The sequence below is a fragment of the Panicum hallii genome, chromosome 3 (assembly GCF_002211085.1).
Source record: "Panicum hallii strain FIL2 chromosome 3, PHallii_v3.1, whole genome shotgun sequence".
NCBI lineage: Eukaryota > Viridiplantae > Streptophyta > Magnoliopsida > Poales > Poaceae > Panicum > Panicum hallii.
The window spans coordinates 5179567-5196468 of NC_038044.1; the positions used below are offsets into that span (position 1 = coordinate 5179567).

Sequence of the window (16902 nt, forward strand, 5' to 3'; positions counted from 1 at the left end):
GGTGTTTAACCGGCTGCCCACCGAGGGATATGCCCAAGGTGATAGGTTTTGGGTGAGGAGACGCCGAGATCAGGAACTTGAAGGTGCAAGGAACACAAAGCTTAGACAGGTTCGGGCCGCAAGATGCGTAACACCCTACGTCCTGTATGGTGGTTTGTATTGCTTTTGGTGTAGAATGATCTAGAGATCATCTTTTTGAGAGGGGTCCCTGACCTCCCTTATATATCCGAGAGGCCATGGTTACAAAGATACTAACCAACACCAGTTGAGGAATCGTACCAGAACATATCTCGAGTAGATTCCCTCTGTATCGGTTAGCTCTATCTCCTATTTAAATGAGATAAATAAGAGATAAACGAGATAAATAAGAGATAAGACGGACTTAATCTTTTAAACCTCTTTAAACTACGTCATGTACCCAGTCCCATGGCCCCGGGTCTGACAAGCCCCCGAGCTCTTCGTAACCCGAGTACTGCAGGCTTACCGAGTACTTTCGAAGCAGTCTTCGACTTCTTCCGAAGCTTCGCCTTGAAGTCCTTCTTCGAGTACTTGCTTGGCTGCATCGAAGCTATGAGGTGCTCATGCCCTGAATTTTTGTTATGGTGTGCGATTTAAAAATCGCACTCCATATGGAGTAGCCCCCGAGACTTAGGTTGAATCGGAGAATCAGGCTGAGGGTCCTATTAGTCTGTGATCCTCCATATCCTTCAAAGAAATTTGAAAAATAAGTAGTCGATGCCACGTATCCCGCAGCCCCCGAGCCTTGAATCCAAATCCCACAATTTTGGAGATAAGGATCGGAAAACCGTGGCATGCAGGCTAAAAAATGACAACTTAAGAAAGTGCCAAAGTGATGATACAAATGATGGACATTAGATCATGAATCCAGAAATCCCCCTTTTTCCAGGTTAATTAGCCCTGAAAAAATAAGGAATCGAATGTTTAATCCAAACAGTCCACCAAATGACCTCTCAACTTCGGAATATTCCCAAAAAACGACCCTTGAACTTCGGAACAGTAACTTTTCCTCACCCCGCTGGTTATTTAACCCTGCGATAACAGTGGAAAAAGACTGTGCTTTCAATCTGTATTTTGCCAAGAACCGCCAAAATCCCCAAACAAAGCCAAACGCCGCCGCCTCCCCCCCAAAGAAATCCTCCCGCTCCAACCTCCCCACCCCTCTCCCCGCAGCCCCCGAGCATCTCGTGGCCGGCGAATCGGAGATGGCGCCCAAGAAGGCAGAGATCGAAAAGAAGGAGAGAGAGGCGCATCCTTCGACCGCGGAGTGGACACACAGTAAGTGCTCCCTCAACAATCTAAACAACCTTGTTTCCGAGGGGTTGCTGCAAGAGAAGAACCTTGTCAACTGGCGCCCCTCTTACCGTGAGCCTTTCCCCATGGAGAATGTTGACGAAATCGTCACATTTCTCCAGTTTGCCGAACGGGGATTGGCCCTCCCCTCTAGTTCCTTCTTCCGGGGCCTGCTGTACTACTACGGGCTTGAGCTTCATCATCTCAACCCCAATTCTATCTGCCACATTTCGATTTTTATCTATTTCTGCGAAGCTTTCCTTGGAATCGAACCCCACTCGGATCTTTTCAGCTTCCTCTTCCGCCTCAAACCACAGCCTACATCCAAGAATCTTTCCGTTGTGGGGGGCGCCGGCATCCAACTGCGTCAGCAGGCCGGCGACAAATATCTCACATACAAATTCCCCTCCAACCTTCCTGGATGGAAAAACCATTGGTTTTATATCGAGAACCATGCTCCCCACCTCCCAACAAAATCAAATAGACCACCTATAGTGAGGCCCGAGTGGAATCTTGAACCCTCCGGCGGGGAGATGGATCAGGTCAAGGAGCTGCTGGACATCATAGAGGCACAGAAGAAGAAGGGAGTGACCGGTGCCTCCGTCATGTTCGCATTTTTCAAGCGCCGCGTCCAACCAATCCAGCAGCGCCATCGCCTGGGATTCGAGTACACAGGCCCCGCTGATCCTTTTCGCATGTGCGCAGAAGAATTGCCAGATGAAGCCGCGCTCCAGCGAGTCCAGCGGGTGCTGCTAGACGTGGACGCCGTGCCGTACGTGCCCACATTATTTTCCGCACGAAATCCGCCCAAACCAGTAAGCATTCGACTTCTTTTTTGCTGAAAATATCCTCGTTTACTCTAATACTGAACTGAAGGTCCTTTTGCAGGGACATACAGAGCTGTACCGCAGCTACCCGCCACGGCCTGACGTCCCCCGGCCGGACCACCTCCTCCCCAGTGCTGCTGTTGAGGCAAAGAGGGCTCGCATCGCTGCGGCCCTGCGTAGCAGCGGATCCACCGAGGATGTGAGCTCCCGGTCGGAGGAGGGGGCTGAAGGAGAAGCGCGTCGGGCCAACTCCTCCGACCAAAGCGTGGAGTTGACCGGTGTTTTGCCGTTGGTGCCGCAAGGCCGTCGGTTGGTGCGCAAGCGAAAGGCGCAAGAACTCGAGTCTACCGGGTAAGAGCTTACTGCTTTGATGCATTTCTATATGTTGAGATTATGCCATGCTCACAATGCCATCCTGTAGTCCTTCCGCTTACTCCTACCGAGCCGAGCCCAAAGACGAAAGAGCAGGCCCATCGGCCGCCGCGACCGTCACCATCGCCGTGGCGGGGACCGCGCCACAGGCTGGTGAAACCCCACCACCAGCGACGGGGACGCCGTGTCAGGCCGTGCGGATGAAAAGGGCCATTAAGAAGAAATCTGTACTGTAAGTCTGCCTCTGGTTGTACAGCAAATATTTTGATCTTTCGACTTATGTGTTGACTAACTTCGACTTCATTAGTGCTGCCAGTGTCGCGGACTTCCAGCTGACGCCAGCTTCGACTACCCCAGCCCCCGGGTTGTCGACCCAAGAGGAATCATCAAGCGCTGGGCCAGTCATGGCTGCGTCAGCCCCCGAGCCATCGGCCCCGGAAGGGTCAACGCCCACGGAGCAAGCCCCTGGGGCAGACGCGACGCTGCCCGACCTGCTGCCTCCCGGGTCCCGACAAGTCGAGGTCGGGGCCGGTGGCGAGAAACAAGTCGAGGCCCCTAGCACCGCTCCTATGGATGGCGCAGGTGAGCATCTGACCGCCCCGGCTAGCTACCGGGATCCGCATGTTGTATGCTGAGAATATTTGTGATTGCAGGTGCACAGCAGCTGACTACTGAAGAAATCGCGGGAACCTCCGGGAGACCCGTTGAGCTGCTGCTGGCCGGGTCAGGTTGTCAGGATGCCGTCGCCACTGTCCTAGCGGGTGACCTGCTGCTGACGGATGGCAACATAGAGAACCTCAAGAAGGCGCATGACTTTGTCATGGTAAGACCTGAGAACCTTTCTGCCAGTGGCTATATCGAGTTGCTAATCTGTATTTCCCCTTTTTTATGCAGAGTGTAATCGCCCACTCCCAAAAGCAAGCAGAAGAATTGAAGAGCCTTGCCTGCGACTGCAAGGAACTCGCTGCCCTGAGGAGGCGCCTTGACGATGAGAAGATGGAGAACGTGCATCTTGAGAAGGTCAACGCTGAGCTCCAGCGACAACTCGAGTAACAGAAGAAGGAGCTCGAGGTACATAAGCAGGCGCACCAGGAGCAGCTCAGGGAGCAAAAGAAAGCGCACCAAGGTAAACCATTGCTTCCCTCGGGTACTTGCACTGAATGACTCAACCTAGATTCTGAAAAGCTTTCCACCACAGAGCTTAGGAGAATCTTAATGAGTAAAGAAGAGCTACTTACTGACGTGAAGAACCTGCTCTATCGCCGTACAGATGACGTCGAGAGGTTGCAGAAGGTGATCGGCGACACTGAGCAACAGTTTGTCAACAGCCTTCAGCGAATCAAGACGCTGGGCGAAGAACTCGAAGACCTCAGGGGGCCGCCCGGGAGCTGGTGGTCGTGGTGGATCCACCAGAAGAAGGCAAAGCAAGCCCCCGGCCCCTGCTAGAGCGTCTCCGTGAGGCCCCAAAGAAAGTAATGGAGTTCCTTTCCGAGGCACCTGTCACGTGCGTCAACAACGCCCTCGCAATCGTGAAGTCCTTCCTGCCAAGCGCACAACTGGAGATATTCGCTCAAGGCATGGCGGCGGACTGCACCGAGGAACAATTCGACAGATACCTCCTGGAAGCCCAACCTGTATTAGAACGTATAGTTCAACGTGTAATGCAGGATTAGGGTACTAAAAACAAGTATTCGCTTCCTTGTATATATGGTGTCTTTTGATGTCTCTACTTGTGTATGTGCCCAGGCTGATTTGGTATCCAGGCTTAAAAGGCGTAAGTAGTAGACACTACCCGGGGTGCAACGACCCTAAAGGTAGCCATAGCTCCATGTAGGAACTTATCTAACAAGTTGTCCACAACCCGAACTCTGGGTCTAGAACTGTTAGAAAAGAACGCGAGCGACGTCGCGCGAATGCCGGGCTTAAGGCAAAACTACCCCGAGTGCATCGACTCTGGACGTAGTTAGGGTCGCTCCTTGTATGAGCGCGCTTCGCAAGTTAGATAGAATTTGCGCAGGTTCTGAATGTTCCAGGAGTTCGGGACATCCTGACCCTCAGGATATTGTAGCCGATAAGACCCTGGCCTTGTAACATGCTTGACGACGAACGGGCCCTCCCACCTTGAGTTGAGCTTGTGTAGGCCAGATTTGTCCTGAATGCGACGCAAGACCAAATCACCAACACTGAATGACCGCTCCCTGACGTTGCGATCATGATATCGCCGGATCCCCGGCAGGTACCGGGCTGACTGAACAAGAGCGGTGCAACGAGCTTCTTCCATAGAATCGAGCTCTAACTGTCTCGCCTTGTCCGCCTCGTCTTCATTGTACATTTCGACCCTTGAAGACTTCCACATGATATCGGCTGGTAAAATAGCTTCAGATCCATATACGAGGAAGAAAGGTGTTTGTCCTGTGGCTTTGGACGGCTGAGTCCGAAGCCCCCAGACGACATGTGGCAGCTCATGCACCCATTTGCCTCCCTTCTTGCTGTTTTCATCATAAAGTCTCTTCTTGAGGCCGTCAATTATCAAGCCGTTCGCCCTTTCGAATTGTCCATTGGCCCTTGGGTGTGCGACCGAGACATATTTAACTTCGATGCAAGCATTCTCGCAGAACTCTCAGAACTGGTTTGCCGTGAAATTTAATCCCAAGTCCGTGATGATGGTGTTGGGGAAGCCGAAACGGTGCAAAATATCTGAGATAAAGTCGACGACCCGATCTGGCGTGAGCTTGGCTATCGGCTTGTACTCAATCCACTTAGTAAACTTGTCGATAGCCACCAGAACATGGGTAAAACCGCCTGGCGCCGTTGTGAAGGGCCCGATCATGTCGAGGCTCCAACAAGTGAAAGGCCAGGATGGCGGTATGGTGATGAGGCTGTGAGCTGGAACATGAGTCTGTTTGCCGAAGAATTGACAATTTTGGCACCTGCGCACGAGATCCTCCACGTCAGTCACTGCAGTCGGCCACCAGAAACCAGTCCAGTATGCTTTCCCCACCAGCGTTCTTGAAGCTGCATGATTTCCGCAGACGCACTCGTGGATCTCCCACAGTATGTCGTAACCATCGTCCTTTGTGACGCACTTCATGAGAACTCCTGACCGAGCGCCGCGTCGGTAGAGCTTGCCGTCGACCAAGACGAAACCCTTGCTTCTGCGCAGGACGCGTGCCGCCTCTGCGCTCCTAGCGTCAATTCCCGCTAGTAGCCTTTGATCATGGATGAAGTCAATAAAAGCCTCTCGCCAGTCCTCCCCTAGCATCATAACCTCTCGATCGAGTTGTTGGGACCCGCGTCGATGGTTACCTACGGGGAAGACTTGATGGATGGCTGCTTGAGCTCCTGGACGAAAACTCCAGGCGGGACCTGCGCACATGTTGACCCCAATTTGGACAGGATATCCGCACCAACATTGTGCTCCCGCAAAACATGGTGAACCTCCAAGCTGGAGAATTTGCTCTCCAACTTGCGCACTTCCTGTACATAAGCTTCCACCGTCTCCTTGTTATAGTTCCATTCTTTGTTGACCTGTTGAACGACAAGAAGATAATCGCCATACACAAGTAGTCGCTTGATCCCTAGTGATATCGCCAAACGAAGCCCGTGAAGCAAGGCTTCATACTCGGCTTCATTGTTGGATACCGCCCATAGGATCTGGAGGACATAATTCAATTGTTCACCTCGTGGAGAAACAAGCAAAACACCAGTGCCGCCACCGTAAAGCTTGAGGGACCCATCAAAGTACATGGTCCAGTGGTCCGGCTTGTCGACTGGAGTTGGGATTTGATTCTCCCTCCATTCAGCCATGAAGTCGACTAGAGCTTGTGACTTGATTGCAGTGCGTGGCTTGAAGTCGATTGACAAAGCCCCCAGTTCCACTGCCCATTTGGATATGCATCCCGTGGCGTCTTGATTATGGAGAATATCCGCCAACGGGAAGTCCGTGATCATAGTGATCTTGTACTCATCGAAGTAATGGCGTAGCTTTTTGATGTGATTAAGATTGCATATAAAAACTTTTGAACAGCTGTGTACCGTACCTTGAATTCGGAGAGGACCTCGCTGACGAAGTAGACAGGCCTCTGCATGCTGAACGCATGGCCTTCCTCGCCTCGCTCGACTACAATAGCACTGCTGACAACATGAGTTGTTGCCGCGATGTAAATTAGTAGGTCCTCCCCTGGCAACGGTGCTGTAAGGATCGGAGGTGACTGAAGATGACGTTTCAGATCCTGCAGGGCCCGCTCGGCCTCCTCCGACCATTGGAACTAATCTTGACGTTTCAGGAGCTTGAAGAAGGGCAGTCCTCTCTCCCCGAGTCGGGAGATAAACCTGTTCAGGGCCGCCATACAACCTGTTAACTTCTGCACATTCTTGATTGTGGCCGGAGCCTCCATATCAGTGATGGCCGTGATCTTTACAGGGTTGGCTTCGATGCCCCGGTTGCTAACAATGAACCCAAGCAATTTCCCTGAAGGTACTCCAAAAACGCACTTGGTAGGATTGAGTTTCCACCGAAATCTGCGCAGACTGCTAAATGTTTCCTCCAAGTCTGCAATTAAGTCGCTGGACTCCCTGGTTTTGATGACCACGTCGTCCACATAAGCTTCAACATTCCGATGCAACTAATCCGCGAAGCACATCTGGATCGCACGCTGATAGGTCGCTCCTGCATTTTTCAACCTGAAGGACATGGTTTTGTAGGCATAAGTCCCGTACGGGGTGATGAATGCAGTCTTGATTTGATCCTCCTCCTTGAGCGCGATCTGATGATAACCTGAGTAACAATCAAGAAAACAGAGAAGGTCACAACCAGCCATCGAATCGACAACTTGGTCAATGCACGGTAGCCCAAAATGATCCTTTGGGCAGTGCTTGTTGAGATCAGTGTAGTCGACACACATTCTCCATTCATTGTTCTTTTTTTTTACAAGAACGGGATTCGCTACCCACTCTGGATGGATTACTTCTTTAATGAATCCAGCCGCTAGAAGTTTAGCGATCTCCCGTTTAATGGCCTCACGCTTATCGTGGGCAAACCTTCGCAGGCGTTGCTTTTTAGGCGTAGCCTTCGGGTGTACATTCAAAGCATGCTCGATCAACTCCCTGGGCACCCCTGGCATATCCGCTGGTTTCCATGCGAATATGTCTCGGTTAGCCCAAAGAAAGCTGACGAGCGCGAGTTCCTATTTGTCACCCAAGTCCGCACCGATGACAGCGGTCTTAGATGAATCTCCCTCCTGAAGCTGGATCGACTTGAGAGCCATGTCATCAGTCAACTGGATGCTCGACTTGCTGGCCTTCTTAGAGGGAATCTCCAGCCCGGACTGGGAGAGCTGCTGCGCGGCCGCGAGTACTTCTCCCGAAGCATCTGGCACACGAGTAGTCGAAGCATACTGGATCGCCTCCTGATTGCAGTCGTACGACTTCTTCAAGTTGCCACGGAGGGTGAGTACTCCGCTGAGTCCTGGCATCTTGAGAAGCAGATAAACGTAATGCGACACTGCCATGAACTTGGCGAGTGCCGGACGACCCAATATGGCATGGTAACAAGATTCGAAATTAGCCACTTCGAATTTGATGAACTCAGTACGATAATTCTCCCGCGTGCCGAAGGTGACTGGAAGGACCACCGTACCAAGTGGGTGTGCCGCATTACCTGGGATGATGCTGTAAAAAGGAGACTTGCTGGAAACCAGCATGTCCTTGAAGTCCAGGCCCATTTTCTTCAGAGTGCTGACGAAAATGAGATTGAGCCCGCTCCCGCCATCGATGAGGACCTTGGTGGGCTTGACCGCCGCCACCACAGGATCCAGGACCAAGGGGAACTTACCGGACTCTGAAAAGTTCGTCCACTGGTCGTCGCGAGAGAACGAGATGGGGACCTCCGACCAACGGAGTGGTCGTGGTACCGCCGACTCAATGGACAAAATCTCCCGGAGAAGCAACTTCTGGTCCCGCCTGGAACCAAAATCCTCATCTCCCCCGAAAATGACATTGACGACCTTCGAGGCGTCTTGAAACTTCGGGTTGCGTCCGTGATCCTCTTGATCGTCATCCTCGGGTTCTTTGTCCGCAGGCTTCTTGTTCTTCTTGCCACCACCGGAGTTGCTGAACGTTCTCCGAAGGTGGTAGCAGTCTATGGCGGCATGATTGGCACCTGGGTGCCACGGGCACTTCTTCTGCAGGAGCTTCTCAAACTCCTCCTACGTCATCGACTTCTTGCCCCGCGAAGGATGATCGATAGCCGTGATGACATCATCTGGCTTTCGTTTCCGGGGTGGACCCGAAAAGTCCCGCTGGCCTTTGTCATTGCGGTTGTCGTTTGGGCGCCGCAGATTGCTATCTTGACGCCGTGGGAACCGCTCCCGCATCTTCTCCTCCTGTTCGGACCAATCATGCATCATATCACGAAGGCCCGCAACAGTCTTCGGCCTGTTCCGCCCGAAATCCCTGTAGATGCCCGGGTCGGTGATGCCGTTGTAGAAATAATCGATGATGTCGTCCTCCGAGATGTTCGCGATGGTGGCGCGGACATCGAAGAAGTGACGTGTGTAGGACCGCAGAAGCTCGTTACGTTCCTGCTTATACTGAGCAAGATCATGATGAGTATCTGCACGAGCAATCGCTCCCTGGAAGTTGTCGATGAAGACCCTCTTGAGGCGCTCCCAGGAGTCGATCGAGTTGTTGCTGAGGCTCTCCAACCAAGTGAGCGGCGCAGGATCCAAAGCCATCAGGAAGTAAACGACTTTGGTGATATTCGAACCCCCTGCGACCTCAATGGCCGTGGAGTAGCAACGGAGCCACTGCTGAGGGGCTTGCCTGCCGTCATACTTGGTGATGCCGATCGGTTTGAAGCCCTCTGGATACTTGTAGCTGCTGAAACGTGCAGAAAAAGCAGGAAATCGGTCGCTACAGTCAGTACCCTCCGTTTCGACTTCTTCGCGGACCTTGCGCCTGGAGGAGATCACGGTCCGTGCGTCGCGACCTTCATTGATGTGTTGGCGCAGGTCCTCTGGAGGAAGTCGATGATTAGCCTGCCGCGGATGACCCCCTGGTGGTGGCTGCTGCCTCCCGCCAGGAGCCTGGCTTCCGCGAGCGTTGTTGTTGCTGAGCTGGTGTCGAGGACGGCCGCCAGCCGTTCGGCTGTGAGCCTGACTCCGACTCTCGCCCACGCGCTCCTCCCTGGTGGTGGACGCCGGGTTGTGCTGATCCAGCTGGATCCAAGCCCTCTGCGCATAAAGGAGCGCTTGACGCACTTCCGGATCATGACTGCGCTCGAGGATGGCCGTCACCCTGGCGATGTTCGCCACCGGAGTCCTGAAACCCCGTTCGCTTACGGCGGTGAACTCAGGGTCAAGCTCGCGGTTCATAGATCGCCTACGCTCATTGGCCCTCCTCCGCCGCATTGTGCGGGCCCTGTTCCTGGCCTGCCGCGCCTCACGATCGGCGTCGTTCTCATCGCCGGCGTTGGCCGTGATCTCATCTTCGGAGACCGCTTCGAAGTTGACGATAGGAAGATCCCCATCGTCCTCGCCTTCTTCCGCCATTAACACCTGGTGAGAGGAAAGCTCGTGAAAGCTTTCATCGACTAGTTCAGTCGACCCCTCCGCCGCGGTAGCCAATGGCCTGCCCTCTTGAAAGGGCAAGGGCTCGAGGTGGGCCACAAGTCGTCCCTCTGCCTCGAGTAGATCGGAGAGCACCATGCCCTTCCAATGCACGATGCGCCCCTCCGGCAAAGAGGTGATCACCAGATTGCTGGTGCCAGAACAACCCGAAGCCCCCCGACACGCGGTGGCTTCTGGCTTGCCATCCTGGAGCAGAAAGTCCAGGTCCTTCTCTAGCGTGAAGAGGAACCCAGAGACATTGGCCTCCTGACGATCAGTGGCCGGTTTGCATAAACCGAATTGGGCCCGGCTATGCAGATCCTTGGATTGGAGCGAGTCCAACCCAGAGGAAATTGCCGCAACACTGGAAGAAGTTGAGCTTGGAGCAGACTCCATCTCGATCCCTGTTGCAGAAGCATGGAGCGGCAAGTTGTCGAGCCCGTCGATGAACTTGTCGAGGTCGTTGCAGGAATCCGTAGCGGAGATCTTTGGCCTCATGTCGATGAGGAATCGCCGAAAATTGCCCACACCGTCTGCGACGCAGACCCACGAGCCAAAAACGAATGTCGTTCCCTGGGAGGGAACTGACCTGACGAATTTGAAAGATGCCATCGAGCTCGCCGGTGGATCTTCGACGCGCTCCCCTACCTGGCGCGCCAGCTGTCGGTGTTTAACCGGCTGCCCACCGAGGGATATGCCCAAGGTGGTAAGTTTTGGGTGAGGAGACGCCGAGATCAGGAACTCGAAGGTGCAAGGAACACAAAGCTTAGACAGGTTCGGGCCGCAAGATGCGTAACACCCTACGTCCTGTATGGTGGTTTATATTGCCTTTGGTGTAGAATGATCTAGAGATCGTCTTTTTGAGAGGGGTCCCTGACCTCACTTATATATCCGAGAGGTCAGGGTTACAAAGATACTAACCAACACCAGTTGAGGAATCGTACCAGAACATATCTCGAGTAGATTCCCTCTGTATCGGTTAGCTCTATCTCCTATTTAAACGAGATAAATAAGAGATAAACGAGATAAATAAGAGATAAACAAGATAAATAAGAGATAAGACGGACTTAATCTCTTAAACCTCTTTAAACTACGTCATGTACCCAGTCCTATGGCCCCGGGTCTGACATATGCTTAATTCACTGATCAGTAATTACACTTTTCACCTTCTATAATTGAGCTTTATTATTCAATATGTAAAAGATTTCACACTTTTTAGTATGGTGGATCGTGCTTGTTTATTAGCACAAAATACACGTTTGACTATGTAAAATATTTCAAGTGTGACGCACTGACGCGGCGCTGCATATGCCGGCCGCGGCCAGAGAGGGTGTGCAAGATCTATCCGATGGGAGAGAGCATGGAGAAACGGGACCCCTCTTGCCGGCAGATATGAGAAGGTGACAGATAATTTTATGGTTGGATCATTGATTAGCGTAGAAATGACCAAATTATGATACGCCAAGTAGGCAACATGGAGCGCAATCTCCAAAAATATAATGACCTCCAAAATCAAAATGAGCTTGACAGAGATGAATGCATATATACCTCTCTTGCATTCTCCTACATTTTCCAAAGGCACCATTTGGATCAAGCAATCAGCTAGTAGGCATTGTGAAAAAGTGGTATGCACCTTGTAGACTGTTAAAAACCGGGGGGGGGGGGGGGGGGGGGGGGTGAGTTTTTGGATCCTTGGATTCTGTGGGGGCTATGTTGCTGGTTTGTATGATGTCAACAGTAAAAGGCCCTTAGCTAAATAAGTAGATGAAATAAAGGTAACGGTGGTAATTATTCCTGGTCAACTCTAATGATCAGGTATTTCACCTTTGATCTTGGTATGAGATGGGTGCGTGGTTGTCACCATGTTGGCAGCCATGCCACATGTATGCTATTGACGTGTCAGCCTATTCAGCAAGTCTCTCAGCTGGTTTTGACCACCAAACCAGAAACATGTGTCGGCTCTTGTTACATACGAGCAGGCACGGATCCTTTTTTTTTCCTCATTTAAACTTTGGATTTCAGCTTGTTTCGGCATAGATTTTCATACAAACTCGGTGGTGGTAAACTTTATTTGGAAATTCTTGGTTTTTGTGACCGTTAGATATGGTAACAAATAAACTTATCCACACCTTGCTCCATCTGACTAGAAAGCTCATAACTTTTATACTAGTGTGTGTGTATACCCAATGAAATTTTATACCGAAATACGACGAAGTGCAAGATAATGCATGTATATATAGCAGCTAGCCACTTCCTATTGTTTATACATTGCAGAATGAAGAGGCCACGAGGCAAACGTGGTCAACTCCTGTCTTTGCAATAATAAGAAAGGATCTCAGATCGTACCCTTTTATTCTTCGTCAACTCATCCACATGCAGCGTCCAGGTCACTTACCCACCAATCAGATCCAAGATCCTACAATATACTCCTAGAGCCTAGTAAACTTATAGAAGTACATCTAACGCAAATAAACTAAACCAGACAAAGTTGCAGATAAACAATGAGGATCTGGATTCTGGAGCCTCCCAACTGCAACCACTAATCCACTATGCATGGTCGCAGCAAGTTGCAACCGCCATTTTTTTTTCTTTCTCTCGAACATGGCCCCCGGCGGCAACTGCCATTGTTGAGCACACCTTCGAATTCGTTGTAAGCACTATCCTCTATTCCGCTAGACCTAGGATGAAATCAGGCATGAGAAGAGTGCCGAGACCCGAGAGCAGCCGCTAGATAGCTGTCCGACAGTATGATGCTTGCTGCCTCACTAGCTGGACCAGTAAGGACAAGGTCCTACCATCAGGTGACGGGTGCAAGATCGCTCTCCACACTGCAGCCTCCGATGCCTTGCCGACGCAAGAATTCCGGGAGCGATGCATGTCCATTGTCCATGCGGCTGGTGCACGCAGCCTGCTGATTTAAAAGTAAGAAGCGCAGCGTCCGATTCGCTGCCGCTCATCAGGCCAGCTACGCCGGATGGAATTGAATGGCAATTTTATATTCTGCTTACTGGACCCATGTGGGGTGAGAAGGAAAAAGAATTTTAGGCACTACTACACCACTGCGGAGGGCCTTATATACTACACGTACCATGGAGCACAAACCCCAAAAAAGAATTCCAAAGTCAAAATGTGCTTGACAAGGATGAATGAAAGCTGCTATGTATCTTGTACATTGTTGTTAAAAGCAGGAGGGACTGCTTGGACCATTGGAACAGCCTTTCCACCTTTGAGTTGGTATGGGTGTTTTTTGTTGGTGGTGGTACGGTGGGGGTGTGATTCACCATGTGCATTTTATTGACATGTCACCCTATTCAGCAAAAGTAAAAAAAAATCTAAGAAGGAACAATGTAATTTATAAACTATTTATCTGGTCCACTAGACGAGTGGAGAAAATATTTCTTTGAGTATGTTTTTTGGTCCATTAGATGACATTGGAAAACATGGATTCCAAGTAGGTTGCCTGGTTAGCAAAACTGAGGTGGATGTGATTTTGGGGCTGCAAAGTTGAGCTGGGATGACCTGATGTCTTGTTTGGTCCAGAAGTACATCCGCTCAACCATGCATGTCAGCACTACTTCATATGTTGTGACCACTGTTAGATGGCCAACAATAAACTTAATTCACACCTTACTTCATATGACTAGAACGAAGCTCATAGCTCTATACTAGGGTGTGTACAGCCAATGAAAATTATCGAGATCCGATACTGACTAGATGCAGGATAATATATATAGGACTAAACTGCCGATCGTCATATCACAAATTAACTAAAAGATAATGAAAGGATCACCCAGATCTTTCCCTCTTATTCTTGGTCAACTCATCAGCCACATGCAAAGTCCAGTTCACTTACTCACCAAGATCCAAGATCCCAAAATATATAGGCTACTACATAGAAGTACATCGATCAAACGCAAGCAAACTAAAGCAGACAAAGTTGCAAACAATGAAGGGCTGGAGCCTCCCCACGGCAGCCGCCGTGGTCGCGGCCACCATTTTCTTCTCCCTCTCGACCATGGCCCTACCGGCAGCTTCTGCCATTGTCGAGCACACCTTCGTTGTAAGCTTACTTGATCCTCTATTCCATGGCCTTGATGACCTCCACTGCACCTCATCTCCGTCCTGAATCTGAATTTGTATGCAGGTGAGCCAGATGAACATGACGCACTTGTGCAAGGAGACTCTCGTCACCGTCGTGAATGGGCAGGTCCCAGGTCCAACGATCGAGGTTACAGAGGGAGACTCCGTGACCATTCATGTCGTCAACAAGTCACCCCACAACATAACAATCCATTGGTAACATAGCTAGCATTTGTCCAAGCGCCGAAGATAGAGATTTGAGGAACGCATGGTTCCACTTCTTTTCATGGAGGAGATGTAATGTTTCCTTTGGTGTTTCCCAATCGATGCAGGCACGGAGTGAAGCAGCGGCGGAACTGCTGGAATGACGGGGTGCCAATGGTCACCCAATGCCCCATCCAGCCAGACCAAAACTTCACCTACCGGTTCAGCGTCGCCGGGCAGGAAGGTACCCTGTGGTGGCATGCTCACGTCTCCTGCCTCCGGGCAACCCTTCACGGCGCCATCATCATCCGGCCAAGACTTGGGGCCAGCTCGTATCCATTTCCGAAGCCTGATCGTGAGATCCCCTTCATAATAGGTACGTCAACTTTTCTGAAGCTTGCATTTAGTCGTCAGATATGAGCATGCAGCTGCTAGCAAATTAAAGAGTATTGCATGGAAGCTGTTGTTGCGTTAGCACCAGGTTCTGAGCTAGCTAAACTGTTGTTCTGAATGGTCTTAATGATGATGCCGATAGGGGATTGGTGGGCGATGGACCTTGCAGCGGTGGCCAGGAGAATGAAGCAGGATAATTTCTTCGATTACTTCCCCAGTGCATCCACAATAAACGGCAAGCTTGGAGATCTATTCAACTGCTCTGGTAACAATCAACTATCGCATATATAGTATGTATATGTCTATATATGTCCAAAGCAAAATAAGAAAAAAAAACTTCGTCTGTTACTGAATGGAGCTCTTCGATTCGATTCTGAAGGGGTTGCAGAAGATGGGTTCGTGCTGGACGTGGAGCCCGGCAAGACCTACTTGCTGCGCATAATCAACACGGCGCTCTTCTCCGAGTACTTCCTCAAGATCGCCGGGCACAAATTCACCGTGGTTGCCTCCGACGCCAACTACGTCAGGCCTTACACCACGGATCTCGTCGTGATCGCGCCCGGCGAGACCATTGATGCCCTGGTGGTCGCCGACGCGGCCCCGGGCAAGTATTACATGGTCGCCATGCCCAACCAGGCGCCTTTGCCCGACACCCAGACCCCAGAGCCATCCACGAGAGGCATGATGCAGTACAGCAGCCGCCGCCGCCCCGGCAATGGCGCGCCGGTGGCACCTGTGATGCCTGATCAGCACGACGTCGTGCAGTCGTTCTATTTCCACAGCAACCTGAGCAGCCTGCGACACCCACGGCACCCACTGGCGCCGGTGCCCAAGCGAGTGGACGAGCACCTGTTCATCACGCTCGGCTTGGGCATCGCTTGCCGGCGAGGCCTCAACTGCGATAGGGAGGACGAGAAGGAGAACATCCTTGTTGCTACCATGAACAACATCTCCTTCCTGCAACCCACGGCACCACTGTTAGCAGCGCACTACTACCATGTCGGCGCCAACAAGGACGAACTGCAAGAGCTTCCTGACAAGCCACCGAAAGTTTTCAACTTCACCGACCCCTCCTTGATCCCCATAGGACCAAAGGAGAAGGCGCTAGAGCGAACGTACGTGGCGACACTGGCGCGGTGGTTCCGGTATGGCTCCGTGGTGGAGATGGTGTTCCAGAGCACGTCGATAATGCAAGGCGACTCCAACCCGATGCACCTGCACGGGCACGACATGTTCGTGCTCGCGCAGGGGCTCGGCAACTTCGATGCGGCCAAGGACAGGGCAAGGTACAACCTGGTGGATCCGCCGCTCAAGAACACAGTGGTAGTCCCGAATCTAGGGTGGGTCGCCATCCGATTTGTCGCCGACAATCCAGGTTGGTACATGATTGCTTCTCTATTATTATTATTTTTTTCTACCAAGCTTTAGTGAGAACCTGAAAACTTTCAGTTTATTATTAGGCTCAAGATTGACTCACAATAACCTATTTCGTATATTTCTCAACGAGTCAAAAAGAATTTGAATTACCACTTGATTTACTCCATCAATAACTAATAATTTATCTTTTTACACAGGGGTGTGGTACATGCATTGCCACTATGAGTTCCACTTGTCGATGGGCATGACGGCAGTGTTCATTGTAGAAGATGGGCCGACGGCGAACACGTCGCTCCCTGCACCGCCAGTAGATTTTCCATCATGTGGCCGCAAGGATAATCTTGTGCCAGATGAATTCTATCTCCAAACCCGGGAAATCACAGCCTCACGTATAGATGGAGTCTAAAATATAACTCCGATCGCCAGTTTTCAAATAAAAAATAAACTATGAGCTATATTTGAAAGAATTTTTTGAGGTAGAGTGTATCTATAAAATTTCCATGGAGATTGTTTAAACATCGGTTAATTGGATCGATGTCATTGCAAATACCTAAGATTGGATATGTCATTATTACAGTTGATCTATTTAAAATTATGCCATTATGGCTGTCTCTATACCTATGATATGTTATTTTCGACGTCATCGAGAGGGTGTTGGTCCCACGTACAGGCCATCATATTTTTGTATGGCCCAAAATATCTCCACCATGTCATTCCGTCTCCCCTTCCTG

The 16902-nt window shown here is 51.0% G+C and overlaps 1 protein-coding gene across 1 annotated transcript; it reads left to right on the top strand.

Annotated features, from left to right (window-relative positions):
• Positions 1-14039: 14039 nt before the first annotated feature.
• On the top strand, positions 14040-16776 carry LOC112888142 (laccase-15-like). Its single transcript, XM_025954500.1, has 6 exons — positions 14040-14177; positions 14262-14413; positions 14530-14777; positions 14937-15059; positions 15174-16169; positions 16369-16776. The coding sequence occupies exons 1-6, from the start codon at positions 14064-14066 to the stop codon at positions 16575-16577; spliced, it is 1842 nt and encodes a 613-aa protein (XP_025810285.1). The 5' UTR covers positions 14040-14063; the 3' UTR covers positions 16578-16776.
• Positions 16777-16902: the final 126 nt, after the last annotated feature.

Coding starts and splice junctions, on each gene's coding strand:
- LOC112888142 (XM_025954500.1), top strand. CDS start 14,064: ATGAAGGGCTGGAGCCTCCCCACGGCAGCCGCCGTGGTCGCGGCCACC. Junction 15,060..15,173: donor AGATCTATTCAACTGCTCTG/GTAACAATCAAC, acceptor TCGATTCTGAAG/GGGTTGCAGAAGATGGGTTC. Junction 16,170..16,368: donor ATTTGTCGCCGACAATCCAG/GTTGGTACATGA, acceptor CTTTTTACACAG/GGGTGTGGTACATGCATTGC.